Source organism: Plecotus auritus, assembly GCF_963455305.1.
Source record: "Plecotus auritus genome assembly, chromosome: 13".
Taxonomy (NCBI): domain Eukaryota; kingdom Metazoa; phylum Chordata; class Mammalia; order Chiroptera; family Vespertilionidae; genus Plecotus; species Plecotus auritus.
The window spans coordinates 8,145,220-8,164,816 of NC_137779.1; the positions used below are offsets into that span (position 1 = coordinate 8,145,220).

At 52.2% G+C, this 19,597-nt stretch overlaps 1 protein-coding gene across 2 annotated transcripts in view; it reads left to right on the plus strand.

Annotated features, from left to right (window-relative positions):
- Positions 1 to 10,704, plus strand: part of FBXO21 (F-box protein 21) — a 35,621-nt gene extending 24,917 nt beyond the window's left edge. Inside the window, exons 10-12 of one of the 2 annotated variants that reach the window (XM_080650207.1) lie at positions 307 to 518; positions 1,975 to 2,132; positions 8,480 to 10,704. In XM_080650207.1, coding sequence (XP_080506333.1) covers positions 307 to 518; positions 1,975 to 2,132; positions 8,480 to 8,667 — 558 coding nt within the window. In that variant the 3' untranslated portion in view covers positions 8,668 to 10,704. The remainder of the gene's footprint in view (positions 1 to 306; positions 519 to 1,974; positions 2,133 to 8,479) is intronic. The other variant, XM_080650208.1, reaches the window with a different exon arrangement.
- Positions 10,705 to 19,597: the final 8,893 nt, after the last annotated feature.

Consider the following 19,597-nt stretch of genomic DNA (forward strand, 5'->3'; position numbering starts at 1 on the left):
ACCCTCTGAGAGCTCACTTTACCCAGATGTGCCTGTCAGTGGCCGACCTGCCTCCCCCCACGCTGACTCCAATCCACCGTGTTTTCAGCAATTTCTGACATTCACGCTGGTTGCACTTGGGTGCCTGGGCCTGTGCCCAGGATCAGAAGTGAGGGTGCCAGCTTCGAGCTGACTGGGGAGAGTCCCAGCAGCCTCGCGGACCTGGGCCGCCATCAGGGCCCACCTTGCTGTCCTTTGTCAGGCTAGGTAGGGTTGAATCCAGTGCAGTAACAGGGAAAAGGCCTTAATAAAAATATTATCACCCAGTCTTTCTGTCTTGTCTTGAAGGTGCTTGACATCCTCCAGCACATTCAGACCCTAGACCCCGGGCAGCACGGGGCCGTGGGTTACCTGGTGCAGCACACACTAGAGCACATTGAGCGCAAGAAGGAGGACGTGGGTGTGGAGGTGAAGCTCCGTTCCCACGAGAAGCACAGGGATGTCTGCTACTCCATTGGGCTCATTATGAAGCATAAGAGGTGAGTGCCCACGGCGTCCGCCCACGCGTGGTTGCAGAGGACACCGAGGGCCTGTGAGCGGCCGCAGTGACGTGCTTGAAGGGGACCCGACGCCCAGCAGCGTGACCTGGGTCGCACCGCAGGAATGCCCACAAGCTGACCCGCGTCTTTAACTGTTTTGTTTTTTAAGAAGGGACTGTGGTCCTGACTGGGAGGTCTAATGTTTTGTGACCTCCAGATGTCTGACCCTTCTCTTTGTGGGAAGATGGAGCAGCTGCTGTGAACAGTTTTTCTCTCCTTCGTGCATTGTCCTTGCTCTCCTCTCGCTCTCCCGAATTCAGATGGTAGGCAGGGCGTGCCGGGTCGTAGGGTACACACCTGGCCGATATACTAGACAAAATGGGACTGTGTCCCCAGCGATGGCACTGACTTGCATCCCCCAGCCGGCTGGGAGCTGAGAGCGCCTCTCCTCACCAGCATGTGGCACGGCCAGACTTCTAAAAACGCACTCAGGTCGTCAGTGGCCCAGGGTGCTTCATTGTGGCTTTAATTTGCGTTTCCCTGCCAGCTGCACCGATTGAGGCTCTCTTCACAGGTCCCTGGTCATTCACGTTTCCTTTCATGAAGTGCCTTGTCAATATTGTGCTTCTGATTTATAGCGGTGCTTTCTCCATATATTTAGTCTCTGTGTGCGCTTAAGTGCCAGGTGTCTTTTTCCAGGTTTTGGTTAGTGTTCTCATTCTTTTATTGCATTCTATTTTTTAACTTATTGTAGAAATTTCAAACACCAACAGTAAAAAGATTTGAGTATAACAAATCAGATGATGTCCCATATCAGCCCCACTGGTTATCATAATAGGGTCCGTCTCCACCTGCCCTTCCCTCCTCCCTGGAAGCAAATCCCAGATGTCATTTCATCTGGAGCTATTTCAGTGTCTCTGGAAGGTAAGGGCTCTCTCTTTTGTTAAAAATAACATTTGCCACCCTGTTGTCGTATCCAAGAAAAAAAGAAATAGTTCCCTAACAGATAGGTAGGTAGTCTGAATCAGTCCTTTATGGCGGTCACATTAATCCGTCTCTTCCTTTATGGTTGTATTTTCAGGACCTTGTTTAGGAAATCATTCTCCATCCCGAGTCGTGAAGACAGTTGGGAAGTTCTGCATTTTGCCTCTAGGTCTCTGTTCTCCAGAACCAGTGTTGAGCGTTGTTGGCAGGCCTGGTCCTGATACCTTTTTCCACCTTGATGACCAGTTGTTGCCCCTTCTCTCTTCATCAAAAAAGTTTATTTTCTAACTGAAGTGCTAGGTTGATAGTAAGAGGGGTTTGTAAAGAGAGGCAGGGGTGTCCGAAAAAGGATTCGACGTGGAGCAAACGCAGGTAAATGTGTAAGAAAGGGAGTTGAAGAGAAGCTGAGCCCTCGCTTACCAGTTCCTAGGTGCCAGGATCCCAGGGGTTGACTGTGTGCTCCTGTGCTTAGGTATGGCTATAACTGTGTCATCTATGGCTGGGACCCCACCTGCATGATGGGACACGAGTGGATTCGAAACATGAACGTCCACAGCCTGCCTCACGGCCATCATCAGCCTTTCTACAATGTTCTGGTGGAGGATGGTTCTTGCCGCTATGCAGCCCAAGGTAAGTGGCTAGTTCAGGGGTGGGCAAACTTTTTGACTCGAGGGCCACAATGGGTTCTTAAACTGGATCGGAGGGCTGGAACAAAAGCATGGATGGAGTGTTTGTGTGAACTAATATAAATTCAAAGTAAAGGAGCGGAGGGGAGAACAAGAGAACCGGATAGAACAGCCGGATCCGGCCCGCGGGCCGTAGTTTGCCCACGGCTAGGCTAGTTCCTGTCTGCAGCTTTAATAACACCTGGGTGTATTTTAAGCACACATTTGAGCACTCAGATACTGTGGGCACAGTCATGAATTTCCAGTAGCTCACCTCCTAGGGCCGGTATTTAGCTAATAAACATGGCTGATATGCCCTGGTACAGCCATACCGCAGGTTAAAAAGTTTCCCCCTCCATCACCAGAGCTGGGACCCTATTCCAGTGCTGCTGCTGACCTCTGTTCTGATTGGTCATTGCCTTTGCCAGTCAAATCCCCAGTGCCTGCTTCCTAGGCATTGCCATGGGCTCCCTCCAGTTAAGAAGGGTCATCTTGTGCCCTGCTCAATACCGCCTGCTTGAACTGGAGGGCACTGAATGGACACTATTGGGGAGCCACCGTAGCACCCTCTGGCCTCCTGAGACTGGCAGCCTCCTGTGCTCCCCCAGAGACACCACCGTGGGAACTGCAGTCCATTGCACTACCTCTTAGAGCGTGGGGCTGGGTAGGTGGGGCCTCTGCCAGGCCTGGCAGGTGCTAGCCCAGGGCACTCCAGGACAGACAAATGGAGTCCGTGGAGGCAGGTTAGAGACCAAAATGCCTTCACTGTGCGGCTCTTTTCTTTGTTCCTCCACTTAATGGGACGAAGTTACTATAGGCCTGCCTGTGGTGGCATTTACAGCATTCGTTTTATTAATAAAAACTAGAAGCCCGGGGGTGGGGGGCGGGGGCAGGGGTTCCCTCAGCCCAGCCTGCACCCTCTCCAATCCAGGACCCCTCGGGGGATGTCCGACAGCCAGTTTAGATGTCCTAAACCGGTGGTCGGACATCTCTCTCACAATCAGGCATTGCTGGCTCCTAACTGCTCACCTGCCTGCCTGCCTGCCTGATCGCCCCCTAACTGCCCCCCCTGCCAGCCTGATCACCCCTAACCACCTCTGCCTGCAGGCCTGATCACCCCTAACTGCCCCCCCCCCACCCCACCGGCCTGGTCGCCCCTAACTGCCCCATCCCCTGCTGGCCTGGCCACCCCTTACTGCCCCCCATGCTGGCCTGGTTGCCTCCAACTGCCCCCTGCCGGCCTGGTCGCCCCACACAGTCTGCTGTTCAATTGTTTGGTCGTCCCTCACTAACCCCCCTGCCGGCCTGGTCGCCCCACACAGCCTGCTGTTCAATTGTTTGGTCGTCCCTCACTAACCCCCCTGCCGGCCTGGTTGCCCCATGCAGTCTGCTGTTCGGTCGTCAGTCGGTTATTTTGGTCGTGATGGCCCTTGGCTTTTTATATGTTAGGATGAACACAGGTGTTAATGCAATGTCTGTTAACTCCATTTGAAACTCATTTCCATCCTTCTCATCAGGCTCATTTTGTACATGAGGAAACTGAGGCACGCAGTCATTTAAATCTTAACTTACAGAGCATGAATTTGAACCCAGGCAGCTTGGCAAAGCCCTATTCATAATCATCATGTTAAAGCTTTTTGTGTCTGGCCTAAAGCATATTTGATCTCACTCAGTATTATGTTCTGGTAAGCGCTTTAATAGAAATACTGGATGTATAAAAATCTCAGAAGTATCAAAGAGAATAGAAAAGGTTTCTTATTAATTGTTACTAATTCATCAGAAACTGTGAGATGATAACATGCAACAAAAGAAATTCTGTGTCTATTACAGGTCTCTTTAACTTGTCAGTATAATGAGGGAGTTGTAAGAGGGGGTTAATGTCGCCCATGTCAGACAAAGGTGCTGACGATGATTTTATTTAACTTTTGATACTGTGACAAAAAGTCATTCTAAATTTCAAAAACTCAACATGATTTGAAAATTGTTGAGTGATCTGTGGACTCTTTGTCCCCCTATTAATTACTTGGTAAGCATTTCACACTGTACATCATGAAGCGTGTCCCGAGAATAAAGGCATTGTCTTGTGACCGCCACTTGGCCAGCGCCTGTGGCTTTGCCTCATGCCTTCAGTGCCTGTTATGAGTTTCTAGAAACATCTATGTCAACTTTAAAAGGGGCTTTTCAGAGTAGTAAAACGGCGTTTGGCTTTAAGTGTTCTGAACTTTTTCAGTGTCTCAGGAATTCATGTCTGATCGTATCCTCAGTAAACATGCAATGCAGGGTTCAGAGTCAGCATGGAATGACTTTGTAAGAAAGTTCACCCTCTGGCTGTCAATTTTACCCTTTCTAGAACTGAGATCCCACTAAGTGATTGTGGGTCCTTGTCACAGAGCGAGACGTTTGCAAACAGGTGTGGTTTTTAACAACTTTGGGTGAAGAGCATTTCAGACGTGAATACCCCTGCACCCTCCACTGGAGTCAGCAGTTAGCATGTTGACAGTATTTGTTTGACCTGCAGATGGTTTTCAGTTTTTGCTGAACCGTTGGAAAGAACACAGCAGACATCACGACCTAAACACTCCCATGCCTGCTGTAAGTGTAAGGCCATCTCACTGTGGGGCCACAGTTACAGCTTCACCCCTAGCAGAGAGACACTTTACAGGCTCTAACATTGGTCACCATTCCGACCCCCAGGGTCACAGAATAGCCTTCGTAGGCGTGTGTGCGTGTTCATGTTTAATCGTCGGTCACCGTTCCGACCCCCAGGGTCACAGACTAGCCTTTGTAGGCGTGTGTGCGTGTTCATGTTTAATCCCGATCCAGCCAGGGTCTATGCACTGCGTTCGGTTGTGTCTCCTGGGTCTCTCTTAGAAAAAACAGTTCCTCTTTCTTCCTTTTTTTTTTCTTTCATCCTTTTCCACAAGACTCTGACTTTTTGAAGAGTCCAGGCTGGTTATCTTGTAAAATGTCTAACTTTCTGGATTTGTCAGACTGTTTGCTCAGCTGTGTGTTGTCTGTGGACTGGAAGCTAAGTCTGAGGCTTGATGAGATCAGGCTGTTACTATATTTGGCCGGAATATTTACTATCAAATGCTGTGTGTCACGTTGCCTCTCCTCCGGAGGCCGATGGTGTCCGCTGTCCTGCTGTCAGTGAAGCGGATTTTGGTCACTTGGCTAAGATAGTGACTCACTCTAAGGGACAGTTTTCCTTTTGCAATTAACACGAAACCCCTGGAGTCCTACTGTGACATCCTATGTGTACCATCTTCCGCAGTAACCTTTATCCTTGTTATGTCAGTACCTATTGCATCTCTGTCTAAGTTATCATATGAGAATCGCAGAACGATGATTTCCTACTGCTGTTATTCCCTCCACTCCTGTAAACAAGAGCTTTCCTCCCTCACCTCCTACCTCTCCCCCTCCCCCTCCGATCCCTCCTCTCCCTCCCTTCCTCTCACACCCTCCCCCTACCTCCATCTCCAGCACTTCTTCTCTCCTCTCATAGATTCCTGGACTTTTATTTAGTCAATGTGTTCTAATCATTTGGAACAATTTTTTTTTTTTTTTTTTGCTCAAATTATACCATATTTAGCCAGTGGGAGACCTTGAGAGGCTAAATTTTAAAAATACTTATTTAAATATGTTTTTAACTTTTATTTGCATTAAGTTACTTTTTGAAGTATATTGTTATTGATTTCAGAGAGGAAGGGAGAGGGAGAGAGAGATAGAAACATCAGTGATGACAGAGAATCATTGATTGGCTGCTTCCTGCACACCCCCTACTGGGGATGGAGCCCGCAACCCAGGCATGTGCCCTGACTGGGAATCCAACCCATGACCTCCTGGTTCATAGGTTGATGCTCAACCACTGAGCAACACCAGCCGAGCTTATATTAAGTTATTTTGTTTTACAACTTGTTTTTTTATCTAAATTTTCAAACTTTTTCTCCATGATCCTAGTAACCTGGGTAAAATCTATGAATGAATACTCTTTTAATTACTAGTTCTCCACAGAGTTGAAGGGTAGATTATAGGCCACATGCATGTACAATGTCTTCAAATAGTTTTGTTCTGCACAGTCAAGGGAATTTTCCCAACAATGTGTTAGTGTGAACCTAAATCCTAAAGGAGGGGTATACCACACCTAGCATGTTTATCATGTCCCCCACGAGGGGGCCTGCTGCCTGTCCCAGCCCCCTCCCCCACCAGGACTGCTCAGATACCGTGGGAAACGAATATCCAGGCCAGATGCTCTGAACTTCAGTCAGCTGCCCGTATTGGAAGGTCAGGAATTCAAGTGGGACGTGACCTCTAGTTGAGAGTGCTTGGTGCCTGTGCGTCCACTACAAGTGTTAGTTCCGTCTCCATGAGTTGTCCTGCGTTTCCAAACTGAAGCTCCTGCAGCACCCGCCCTGCTCCACACCCCACTCCCCACTCCCAGTGGCGGTGTGCCCGTGCTGGCGGTGTGGAGGCCTACATCAGGACGGAGGAGGGACATTTCAGCCCTTCCCAAGGGCAGTTTGGTGCTCGGTTTTAAACTGTGAAAATCTCAAGTGTCACCTCCTCTGACCTGTCGGCTCCGTCCTCAGTCCCTCACTCGGGACATGCTCGCCAGGGGGCCTGTGGTCCCTTCTCATCGCAAACCAGTATCATTCGCAAGGACTTCCTAGCAAATTGGGGTACATCCAAACTAAGGAATACTAAGCCCCAATTAAGTAAACCAGTTGTTTCTATCTCTCTCTCCCTCTCCCTTCCTCTCTGAGGTCAATAAAAATGTATTTAAAAATAAAATACCTTAGCTATGCCTTGGGATGTGGCGCCTAGATATGTGGCCTTCCAGGCACTTTCTAAGTAGCATGTGTTCGTACTCCCAGTTCCTCCATCGGGTCTCGACAGCACATTGCTCGTTTTCCTGGCGGCCCAGCATTTTGCTGAATTAATGTGCCATCATTTATTTACACAGTGACCTGCCGTGGATGCTGTCAAGAGTAATGCTGAGATAAGCTGGTGTTGGTCCTGTGCACTCTGGGTGGGGGGACCAGGTGTCCTGCGTGCATTTCAGGACACTTAGGGTGTGAGTTAGCCCATCGGCCAGGCCTGTGCACAGACTAACTTGCATTAATTCCAGTGGCAGGCTGTGCAGTGTGGCTTCATACTGCAGGGAACCGAGACTGCCCCGGAACACGGTCAGAGCAGGTCGGCCTGGCCAGCTCCTTTCTCCCAGGTCATGGGCGGGTGAGGCTGGGGGCCCATGCCCAGTCTTGGGCCAGCGAGGAAGGATACACACCCACCACTCTTTCATTGGGCCCATGCAGAGCTGTTTTTCAAGTAGTTTTTTGGGGAGAAACCACCTAAAAGGATTTCAGCCTTTAAAATACCTCACCTAGCCCGGCCAGCATGGTGCAATGGTTGAACATCAGCCTATGAACCAGAAGGGCACGGTTCAATTCCCGGTCAGGGCTCGATCCGCAACCCAGGCCTGTGGGAGGCGGTTGATCAGTGATTCTCATCACTGATGTTTCTATCTCCTTCTTCCTCTCCCTTCCTCTTTGAAATCAATAAAAATATATTTTAAAAAAACAAACCAAAAAAAACCTCGCCTGCATTATCATCGTTGTTCTGTTATCATTCCATTGTAAAGGAGTCTGATTTTTATTCCTTCACCTGGTGGTGAAATAGAGAGCAGGGTGTGGAGAGAGCATGGATTTCTAGGAGGCATGCAGATGTCGTAACCATCCGTCTGTGTGGAAGGTCTGCAGTGTGCATTCCTCCCGCCGGGTCTCCTGCCCCCTGCGAGGTGCTCGCCTTGGGAGGCACATGGCGGTGTTGAAAGGACGGAGCTGGGACGGGACTGGTCGTGTGGAGGGGCTCACACTAGTAGACAGGAAGGACACAGGTACGCGAGCGTCACCAGATGATGTGGGGCTTCCGGAGCTTAACCGCTGGCGAACGGAGCCGGCGAGGGTTCCCTTGTCCTCACATTTGTGTCAGATCAAGTCAGAGGGGAGTCTCTGGCTTGCCCGTCCCCAGGAGACTGTCGGAGCTTTGCTGGAGCCAGATGCCTTGTTCGGAGAACAGGGAAGTCCTGTCTTCCTTGTGGAGCTGTTGGGGGTCCCAGGCCACCACTCCTCCTTCCCCCGATGGCCGTTCGCTGCCTTTTTCCTATTAGCTCCTGCATATTCCATAAACATCTCTGTCTTTCCTTTTCCTCCATCTCAAAATGCTACTTGGAAACGGTTGCTAGGAAGTACTCGGGATAAGAGATGCCGCAGAAAAGTCCATTTTAACCAGAATGTGCCTCTTTATCAACAGAAAACCTGGAATATAATGTGGAGCCTCAAGAAATCTCGCACCCCGATGTCGGACGCTATTTCTCAGAGTTTACTGGCACCCACTACATCCCGAACGCAGAGCTAGAGCTCCGATACCCAGAGGACCTGGAGTCTGTGTACGAAACGGTGCAGAACATTTACAGTGCGAAGAAAGAGAACGCAGAGTAAAGGCCAGGAGAGGACATTGTGCCTTTGCTGCTGCTGCTGCCTTCCAGGAGACAGGACTCCAGGAGTCCCCGGACCCCTTTGGACGTGACCACCAGGAAGCCACTTGGCCCGAGTGCTGGTTGCCTCCCGCCAGTTTAAGTGGCCCGTGCTCTCCTCAGCTGCAAAGACAATGTCGCTCTCCGCCTCCACTAGTGAATCCTTGGGAAGGCGCTGTTCGGTGGCATGGCTTGTCTGCTTGTCTGTGGTGACAGTCTGTGCCATTCTGTCTTCACGAGGGCTCACAGTCGACACCCGTCTAATCGTTCCTTAGCTCCCTTCTCATTAGTCTGTCTCGCACTTACTCACACATTTCATTTGCTGGCGACGGGCTCGTAAGTTTCAGCGATTTCTCCCTGACTTCTCTGTGGCCCAGGTGCAGTCCTGAGCCAGGGTCGTTGGTCTTTTCAGCCTGAATTTAGCTGCTTTTTCAGAGGTGAAGCTCAGTGAGCTTGGCAGCATCTCGGTGATGAGCAAAGTAGTGCTAATCAGAGTCGTTTGCATTTATTTTTTCTGATGTGTGAAACCGACTGCAGGCACTTGTCTTTGTCTGTATTTGAGTTAGAAGAATAACACAGTTTTCCCTCTTGGACTTACGCTCCTATCGCTATGAATCATTAGTTTCCCACTTTGTTACATGGAATTCTTTGAGGAAATGCATAATAATGGCCTTGGTGATGCATTTTTCCATCTTCATCTACTGTTCCTCCCTTTAAAGTAACTTCTTTTATGTTAATACTGTCCAGTAGCATGAGTAGATCTTGAATCAGTGATGGCTTCTTTTCATAGTAGGAAGTACAATCTGATGTTAAAATGCTTGCTTTTAGAAATTATACTTCGAGGTCTCCAAAGACATAAAAATGAGATTTCACTTCTGTAACCAGAAGAAAAATGAACCTCAAAAATGAAAGAGGAGGCCCCATGCCCCCGTCCTTCCTGAGAATCACTTGGAGACCTTTTTGAGTGTGGCAGGGTAGAGCAACTAACGCGTCTTTCATCTCAGAGCGTCTGATCCATGGGAAAAGAAACGAGTGTAGTCTGCTTTCTCAGTCACCATGGCCATGACAGCACCGGGTAAAGCCTGCTCTCGTGTCCCCTGGGGACTGACCGCTCACTCAGCCCGCACTGGCCCCTCTCCCACGTTCTTAGTGACCAAGCGCTGACAGTTCCACACTGTGCAGCTCTGGAACTCCCACCACGCCCGCCCGCCAGGTCTCCTGCCAGCTAGTCTTGTAGGTCACCAGTCGAGGCTGGTATCTGAAGTTAGGGCCTCATGACGTCACTCTCTAAGTTTAGGAGAATCCAGTTGATCTAATGCCTGAGGCTCTAGGGGGCAGGGATCCAGTCACTCTCGCTGCTGTGCTCATTTGAGTGCAGGATTTGCATACCATGTTGGATGACTGCCTTCCATTGGTCCTTAATGAACCCTGAGATGACTGAGGTTTGGGGACGCTACCTGAGACTCTATAGCAAGTGACGGCTGAGTTAAGCATTTATTAGAAAAAGATGGAGATGTGGCCAGCCGGCCCCTTCCAGCCTGAACTCGCTATCATCCGGTATCATGGTCATCGAATCCAAAGTCAGACGATTAGGACTTGCATTTGAAATTGTGACCACTCACAGCACCCTGCCTGCCTGAGGCCGGGGGCTTTCACACTACTCTCATTTAAAGGTGGAAATTAGGAAGTGTGGAGTAAATGTTAACGAGATGTATTACAAAGAAACCGTGGAGCATGCTGAGAATTATGATTGTTGGTTTTCCGGTTTGATTTCCTTTTCTCGTAGAGTAACATCGACGCCAAGAAAGATAAGATGGTTTTCCCTTTGGTGACCGTGTAAATATGTATCTAGACTGTTTAAAGGTTTCTTCACGGGTGCTCGCCTGGCTCCAGGAGGCCTCTGTCACCTGTGTAAGTTGGTATTTGGGCACTTTATATTTTTCTAAAAATGTGTTTTTGGAACCTGTACTCTAATAAATCGTAAGTTTCTTTTTAAAATTTTCCCAAAGTTTTCTCCATTTAAAAAAACCCTGTTATAAAAGTAGAACTTTTGCAGTGTTAAAATCTTAAATATTTGGATATACTAACTTCTTTTCTCTTCCAATGACAGCCAAGATTTTTTTTTTTTTTTTTTTTTTTTTTTTTTTTTTTGTACAATGATTAATAAATGGAACTCCTCCAGGGACACCACAGGAATGGCCTGGCCGAGTTCATCCCAGGACAGAGGCCCTGCCATGCCTGTCACAGAATGTCTCCCATCTCTTCTGATCAAAATAGGCAAAAATTTGCTCTGCTGAAACTTTTAACGGTGGTGAGTGGACAGGGTATCTTTAGACTGTGATTTTCCTGCCAAATCTGAGTTTTATAAGCTCACAAGTATCTGGTTATAATGGAAAGACTGCAGCTTTTCAGTTCTGTTAAAAGTGTGTGTTTGTAAAACGAGAACTTGAAAAGCTTTGAGGGAAACCCAGGTTCTCGGTGTGTCGCTAATGTGGACCCGAAAGCTGCGCGACATGCCGCCCGTCCAGAATGTCCTGCCGAGTCCTGATGCTCCGCGATGTCACCGCGCGCTGTGCGGGAGGAAGCTCGTGGGCTAAACGGTCACCCGGTCCCTGCCCTGCGGTGTTCTCAAAGCCTGCAATGTGTACTTCAGGAGTGGGTGCTGCGCCTGCCTTCCCGACGTCCCTGCTTGGGACGCCCCCTGGACAGGCACACGTGCCCGTGGCGTCCCAGGGGTCCCGTGTGCGCAGACCTCCTTTGGGAAACGCTGTCTCGGTGAGACACCAGTCACGCCCGACACTAGTCTCTACCTTGTCGTTGTGAGACCAGTCCTGCCAAGCGTCGTGTTCGAAAGCATCACCCACCCCATCGGATTCTGAAAGGCCGGCTTTTTGTTGTCTCTGCCTGAGCCCTGTCCTAGATCTCCATTGCAAGTGCGTTTACCCAGCAAAGTGTGCCCTTGCGACAACCAGCACTCAGGCCTGTCGCTGAGTCCGTTTACTCTCTTACCATACCTACTTAATGTCTAACTTACAACGTCAAATGTCGCGGTCTTCCCCGACGGTTAGACGGAGTCGCACCTCCATGTTCTGCTGCCAGCAGGTCCCTTTGCTATCAAGAGAGCTACTCCTTTCTCTTAGTCATGAACTTGAACTGCCAGCAACTTTTCATTTGAAAGATCTTCTGTCCATAATAATCAAGATGTTTGTTGTTTCTGGGAGGGAAGGGGAGACTGTTCACCTAGAGGAAATGAGGAACCCGTCACGAGGCAGTTTATTTTTGTAACACTAATAGCTGTGTTGCATGCATCACTTCGTATTGCTTGCTTCCTTTGAGCCAGGCACCGGCCTGCACTGTGGTGGCCCTCACAGCAACCCTGTAAGGCAGGGCCGGTGGGTGGCTATTTACTTGTCTGGCCTGCATAGGGTCTCAGTCACTTACTCTCTGTTTTTAAAAACGTACAAAACATCCTGAGCTCGAGGGCTGTACAGAAGCAGGCGCAGGCCGGATGCGGCCCCTGGCCATCGTTTGCTGACCCCGGCCGAGGGGTGGGCCTGCCTGGCATTCCGCTCGCTGTACAGATGGGGAATCGCGCACCCTGCTTGTTTGTAGGTGGGAAACCTGGCATTTGACAGCCACACTACCGACTACCTCGCAATGTTTTTATCCTTCGCCTTGCAGCAACTTTAACTTCTTACCTTTCACTTCTGAAAATTTAGTATCAAGAGAAAAGGACATTCCTGCGGTGATTCAAATGATGTGCAATTATAGCATAAATGTACTACGGCCATTTAGCAATGATTGTATTAGGGTAATGCTACTTCTGTAATAAATAGACCCAAAAATATTCGATGGCTCATACACAAAAGAACTTTCTTGCTGAAGTAATGGGCAGGGGAATGGGTGGGTGGGGCGGGCCTGGGGCAGTCACAGAGCCACTGCCTGTGTGCTTACAGGAGCACCCTGAGCCCATCTCCATCCAATCTGCAGGGGACCAAGCCTGGAGGGACTTGCCTGAGGGGTCCAGGGAGCCGAGGCTGCAGCGGAACTTGCCACTTCCACTCACACTCGCCGGGGGCTGGGAACCTACAGCGACGTGTGGCTAGCAGCTGTTGTCCACGTCTCATGCCTGCGTGTGCTCCTCCCAGGCGGACACGCCCTGCTTCCTGGGGAGGCGGCCTGTGTGATGCACCTCTTACCCCTCCTGTTCCTTTGAGGGTTGACCTTGCTCGGTCCGCTCAGGTTGCATACCAGCTTGCTTATATTTCTTGTAAGCAAGCCCCTCTCCCCTCTCCCATTATCCCATCTTCCATCTGTTAGGCGCCTCTGCTTCCAGGCTGTGGGGAATATAAACATGCTGGTCTGTGTCTCCGAGAGCTGTCCGTTTTCAGAGACGTCCAAGCATTTGACTTCGAGGCCCAGCCGGAAGTCTACTGGCTGGAGAGACTGTGTGCTGGGGCTCAGCCAGGTCCCTAGGCCTTAGCTGACACTGTCCCTGAAAACGAGCTCTGCTCATGGGCCAGTTGTCTGCTTGGTGTGGGTCGCTGGGCGTGGGGCAACAGTTCTGCGTTGGGATGAGTCTGCTCACGCTCTGCTGTGGGACATGGACCTCGTCATGGAAAACACAGTGAGCAGAGCCTAGAAAAAGTGTGTGTGTGTGTGTGTGTGTGTGTGTGTGTGTTGGGGGAGGGGGTGGTTAGACTCGAGGCAGCACAGGGGTAACATGCTGTTCAGACCCCACCTGGCTGGGAAGCAGGCACTCATCCCCCACAGTCTGGTTGGCACGTGTTCAATGAAGCAGGCTTTCCTTGTGCTCGTTTGTGGAGGGGGTGGAGGGCGGGGGCTGGCTTTTCTTTCTTGGAGATTTCAGTGGGATGTAAAGTGTGAGCTCCTGGGGTCAGCATTCACACTTCCTCCTGTCTGTGTCCACAGCGGCTGACACATAAGAGGCAGGCGGACGCTTCTAGAATGTGAGGTGAAGTCCTTTACCGTCCCGTGAGCAAAACACTCCTTGCCAAAAAGCACAAACATTCACACTGTGTCAGAGCTCACTGTCTCCCGGGCCTTTATTCTGTGCCAGCCCTGGATCCACTTGGAATGATCCCAATTTGACACGCGAGGAAACTGAAGCTCAGAGAAGTTGAGTGATTTGCCCAAAATGGCACAGCAACTGAGAGCAGGGCCCAGATCCTCACCCAGCTCCGCTGGCTGCAAACCCAGCTGCTCTTTACAGCCCTGTGCACTAAATGCCCCTGTCCTAGAAGTCAGACATCGAAACCTACCCTCAAGGGGGTGGCATTTGGAGGTGGGGCCTCGGGGAGGTGATGAGGTCATGAGGTGGAGCCCTCCCCATGGGATTAGTGTGCTTATAAAAGGGACCCCCGAGGTCCCCTCACCCCTTCCACCGTGAGGACACAGCAGAGGCTGCCACCTTTGAACCAGGAAGCAGGCCCTCAGCAGACACCGAATCTGCTGGCACCTTGATCTTGGACTTCCCAGGCTCCAGGACGGTGAGTAACCCATGTGTCTAAGCCGCGTAGCCCCTGGTATTTTTGCTGCAGCAGCCTGAGCAGGTTAAAATAACCACTTCTCCAGCGGAGTTTGGCTTCTTTCCTCATGGAAACGTCTAGAATAAGGCAGCTCTCCCGTACAAAGTTGTGTATGTACAGTTTCCAGGGATCATGTGACAAAGTCCAGCGAGTGCACTTTGGTTGAGTTAGTGAACCCCAGAAAGGGGGACTCGGGGACCTTTTGCCAAAGCACGACTTATTCGTGTGCCCGTCGGTATTTTGCCTTTCCAGGGATCAGTAGCTGCCAGGCAAAGATGTTCAGAGGACAGACTGAATGTTTGTGTTGGTTTCTTGGTTTCTCAATCATGTATTTATATTACTATTAGAGGCCTGGTGCACGAAATTCATGCACGGGGTGGGGGGTGTCCCCTCAGCCCAGCCTGTACCCTCTCTAATCCAGGACCCCTTGGGGGATGTCCGACTGCCAAACACAGTGTTTAGGCCTGATCCCCAGAATCAGGCCTAAACTGGCAGTTGGACATCCCCCTCACAATCCAGGACCACTGGCTCCTAACTGCTCACCTGCCTGCCTGCCTGATAGCTTCTAACTGTCCCGCCCCCACCCCCACCCCCCGCTGGCCTGGTCACCTCCAACTGCTCCCCCTGCCGGCCTGATCGCCTGTGCAGCCCGCTGCTCAGTCGTTTGGTCGGCCCTCACTAACCCCCCTGCCGGCCTGGTTGCTCCACGCAGCCTGTTCGGTCATCTGGTTGTTTCGGTTGCAACGGTTGCTTAGGCTTTTATATATATAGATGTTATTTAACAACAGCTAAGATTTCCCCCGTGTGTGCTAGGACTTCCACCTTCTTGTTTCTTCATCACTCCCCGAAATCATCTAAGCACCATTTACCATTTGTTAGTTACTGGAGTTGGGTTTCTCCCTCCGCTGGGGGCTGGGCGGTGAACAAGCTGCTGCTGAGCAGAGGGCGGGTTCCAGGTCCGAGATGCGCAGCTCTGTGACGTGGAGCGGAGATCCCAAAGTGAGCCCTGAGGGAGGGAGGCAGAAGAGCATTGTGCTGCAGTAATAGAGACAAACAGATGGTTCCGGAGTGAGGGAGGGTGATGGGGCCTGGGGCAGATGTTTTGCAGTTTATCTGGTGGTGATAGACTCTGCTGAGTGTCACAGAGCAGCAAGGCTCATTCGGGATGAGCCGCCCCGCTGTCTAGATTGCACAGCAGCCCCAAGCGGACCCCCGCCAGCCTTAAAGGCTCACTAGCTTCTGCACTCCAAGGCCTGCCAAGAGAAGGCTGTGCTGGGCAGGGAGCACCAGGAGCCCGGAGGGACCGAGCCACCACACAGCATGGCCCAGGTGTCCTGCCAGCTGTCCTGGTCGCGGACCCCAGGCTGTGCTGTCCTCCCCGAGGAGCCCGTGTTCCCGTTTGGGCACGAGGGAGAGGGGGAGTGAGAATTTTCCATCCTCCGTCCCCGGTGACTCAGAAGAAAGCAAGGTCTGTTCCAAGCTTGTTCTATTACTTCTGTCATTTCTGTCACTGAGCCGCGAAGAGCAAAGGCTGGAAGAGATTTTTCTGCCCCACACCCTTGCCTGGTCCCATGTTCTCACGACCTGCTTCCCTTTGCACCTCCGGAAGCCTGGCATCTGCCCAGGCCCCGCAGTTGCCTGGAAATGCTGTCTCTCTGTTGTCATTCTGTTTTACATGAAAATGCCGCTGCCCCTTGGTGGCCCAATGTCGAGGGGGTTCAGGAGACTTGGATACGAGGTTTTGGTCACATGTTGCTGCCTGTGGGATGTGCCCCAAATCCACCAGAACACAGCAGGCTGGGAAGGGCATGCGAGGGAGGCCACGCCTTCCAAAACGCTGTCTTTGGAATCAGATGCATATCAAAGTGGACTCCCTCGGTTCCAGTAAGTGACTCGGAGGAAACGGACCCAGTTCCTCTCCTGTCGTCCCCCATGGCCAGGACCTACTGTTTCTCACTTAAGGCCTAGAACCGTCTGAGTGTTGGGAAGGACTTGCCATTTCCCCATCGGTGGCTGTTTCGGACACAGGGAGGAGAGTGACTCACTGGGCAAATAGACCAGAAGGGCCTTAGGGGGGAATCAGTTATATGGCCTCACCCTGCACTTGGGAAGTGCTGCTCCGGAAAGCAGGGGCCTCCCTCTCCAGAGGGCCTGCCAGTGAGGACTGCAGATGAAGCTCCTCGTTCCCATGGAAATGAGCAAGGGCCCACCACCCCATCGCCAGGGCAGCTTGCACACGGGGTGCCTGTTTAACAGCCCTTTCTCCCTCATTCTTACCAGTAGAACCAGAGTTTGTTCGGCAGCAGGAACCTAGCTCCAGGATGTAAACTAACTATGAGAGGGTGAAGCCGGCATGGCTAACGAGTCTGTCTGACATTGCAGAAACAGTGTGGTAAGATTTGGCCCCCGACGAAGGGAGAGAACATTGTTTTTTTGCCTCCTTCCTGATGTGAATATTATCAAGAGACAGTGTGATGTCTGGTGCTGCTGCAGGCACATTGCAGCCACGAGGGGAAGGCCCACAGAATTTCAGACATGCCGGCCTGCAGCCCCCACTGGCTGAATTTGTGTGCCAACCCTAGAAATGCCCCTCTCCGACTTCGATAAGAGGGATAACCCCCGTCCGTGATGTCTGCACCAAACGTTCACGCGCAGATACTAACTAACCTAAATCGCACCCTGTGACCATCATCGCACAGATGAGTGCTCATTAGAACAGAGAAGGAGCTCAGTACGTGTCCTCCTGCCGTGACTTCCAGTCTGGAGTCCTTTCCCTGTTTACTTTCCAATCAAATATGCAGAATCCTTGAGGAGAAGTTTTGGGGTGAAAACCTAGATTCCGGGGAACCAGAGGCCAGAGGAGACCCCGTGGGGAGAGCCATCTGGCTCCTCATGTCAGTCTTCCTGTTAGATGATGTCAGACTCTCTTCAACGTTCCAATCACCTGAAGTATGAAATGTACCTGGATTACTTTCCGATAACCACAGTGCCAACACAAACAGCTAGGTTTTGTTTTCGTTCGTTGTCTGCGTACGAAACACCGATTCTTCTGGGGACGAAAGACACAGCTGAGGCAGGCGCTGTGCCGTCCGGAACTGGTCCGTGCTCACGCCAAGTGCGGAACACTGCGAACTGCTCCTTGGCCAGGAAGACGGAACTCCTTTGTCCAGGGACCTCGGCTGAACCCTAATTACAGCCACTGTGCTGATGGAAGATTCCAGGTCGCTTCTCCCTGCAGGCGGGTGGTGGCCTCGATGCCCAGGTTCCCTGGTCCGATGACTGACAGGATGGCCTCACATGCCCCAGCTGGGGTCTCCGGCCCCCTGCTCCTCAGCTGCCTGCACAGCCTCCCCGGCTTTGCCTGGTACTGACCTCTGCCCCCCTGCCAGGGGCATGGCTCAGACAGAGCACCCAGTGCCTCGCTGGCGCTGCACCTGCTCCTGCTCCCTCCCCCTCCCCCCCCCCCCCCCCCCACTGCATTTCAGACACGGAAGAGGTTGCTGGGCATCCCGGACAGCAGAGAAGGATGTTCCAGAAAGGAGGCTGAGCCGGCAGGAGAAGGAAAACTTGAGAGGGGGGTTCATTGTAGTCCTTTAAATGAAACTAGCTGGGCACTGTCTCTGCCCCCCAACCCCCTGCAAGCTTCCCCTTAAGTGAATCGGTTTGGGGCTCCTCCCCTTCCATCATCTGATGGGGGTCCAGCAAGGGCGGGATGGGGCCAGAAATGGAGTGAGCAGCCCTGTGTTAACTGAGAGCCATCAGACTGGAGGGCGACAGGTCCCCCTCCCTGCACCCAAGTGCCTGGGGACAGGGCAAGGCTGCACCTTAGGGGTCACATCACTCCCTCCTGGAGCTGGCAAGAGGCCCGGGTCCTGCTGTGAGGTGAACCAAGTGTGGTGTCCATCACAGTGGGAAACACGCAAACGCCTGGGTAAGGTCCCCAGCCGGTGTGTTACCGCGCAGAGTTACTCCATAATGCCGGGGCGGGCGGGGGGGCGGGGCGGTGAGGGGGAGCATTTCCAACTCCCCCGGGTACCTGCTCCCAGCCAGGACATCAGCAGAGCCTCAGCATCCACCGAGAGAGACATTTTCACACAAACAACCAAGGCAATCCCCCAGAGGACCTGTGCCAAGATGAAGCCCTGGGGGTCTGCGGGGAGACCTGGAGGAAGACCAGATCATCCGGCCTTGCTCCCGGAGGGCCTGCCTTATCCAGGAGGTGAAGATGGCCCCCACCCTGAAGGTGGGGTCGGTGCCTTTAAGAAAACACGTCTTTTAAACCTCGTGCTACTCTGCAGAGTGGATGCTGTGCCTATTAACCCATTTGACAGATGCAGGAACTGAGGCTCAGCGAGGGTGCACCGATTTGCCCGAGGTCTCAAGGCAAAAGACACAGAAAGAAACAGATGGTGGAGGATGGCTCCCCAGTGGGATGGTGCGGGGCTGGTTTCCCAGGTGGGTCCCCACTTCCCAGGTGGGTCCCCGCTTTCCAGGTGGGAAGCCCCACTGACCTGCATTGGGTCTGATTCCCGCCCCAAACCCTAGGGGGCAGCAGAGCTCCAGAATTGACCATGCACTTCACAGTGGCCCAGAAGTGGCTCAAATACTTACTGCTGCTGTTCCTGAGAGCGCGGAAGTCATTTGACCTGGAGATGGGGTCTCCATTGTTTGTGGCAAATTGGAAGAAAGGTACATCAGAGGGTGCCTCTCGCTGCATCATGGGCAACACAGAGCTCAGGCCGCCTGTGCTGCTCTAAGCACTCGGGGTGTTGCTGCTTCTGCTGTCGTCCTGGTTTCATAGCCGTCCACCCATCATAGCCGTCCCCCATCATAGCCGTCCACCCATCATAGCCGTCCCCCCGTCATAGCCGTCCCCCCGTCATAGCCGTCCACCCGTCATAGCCGTCCCCCCGTCATAGCCGTCCCCCCGTCATAGCCGTCCCCCCGTCATAGCCGTCCCCCCGTCATAGCCGTCCCCCCGTCATAGCCGTCCCCCCGTCATAGCCGTCCCCCCGTCATAGCCGTCCACCCAGAGGCAAAGAGAAGCCCCGTGAGTTCCCCAAGGCCCGGTGGCCAGTGACGGCCGGGGCAGGGTCGGAGCCCAGGTCACCCAGCTGCCGCAGAACTGCCTCCGAAATGGCCGGGGCTCAGGGCAGCTCCACAGGACGCACCCCTGCTGTCTGCTGTTGCAGGCGGCAGGTCAGGCAGTTCCCGGACGTGGGCATTACTGTTATCACGGCATTTTACAAGGCTCTCCAGGGGGGAGGGGGTGCCCCCACCGAGACTCGGAACATTGTGCGTCAAATCAGTACTTGCCCAGCTGCCGGCACATGACGATTCTGTGAT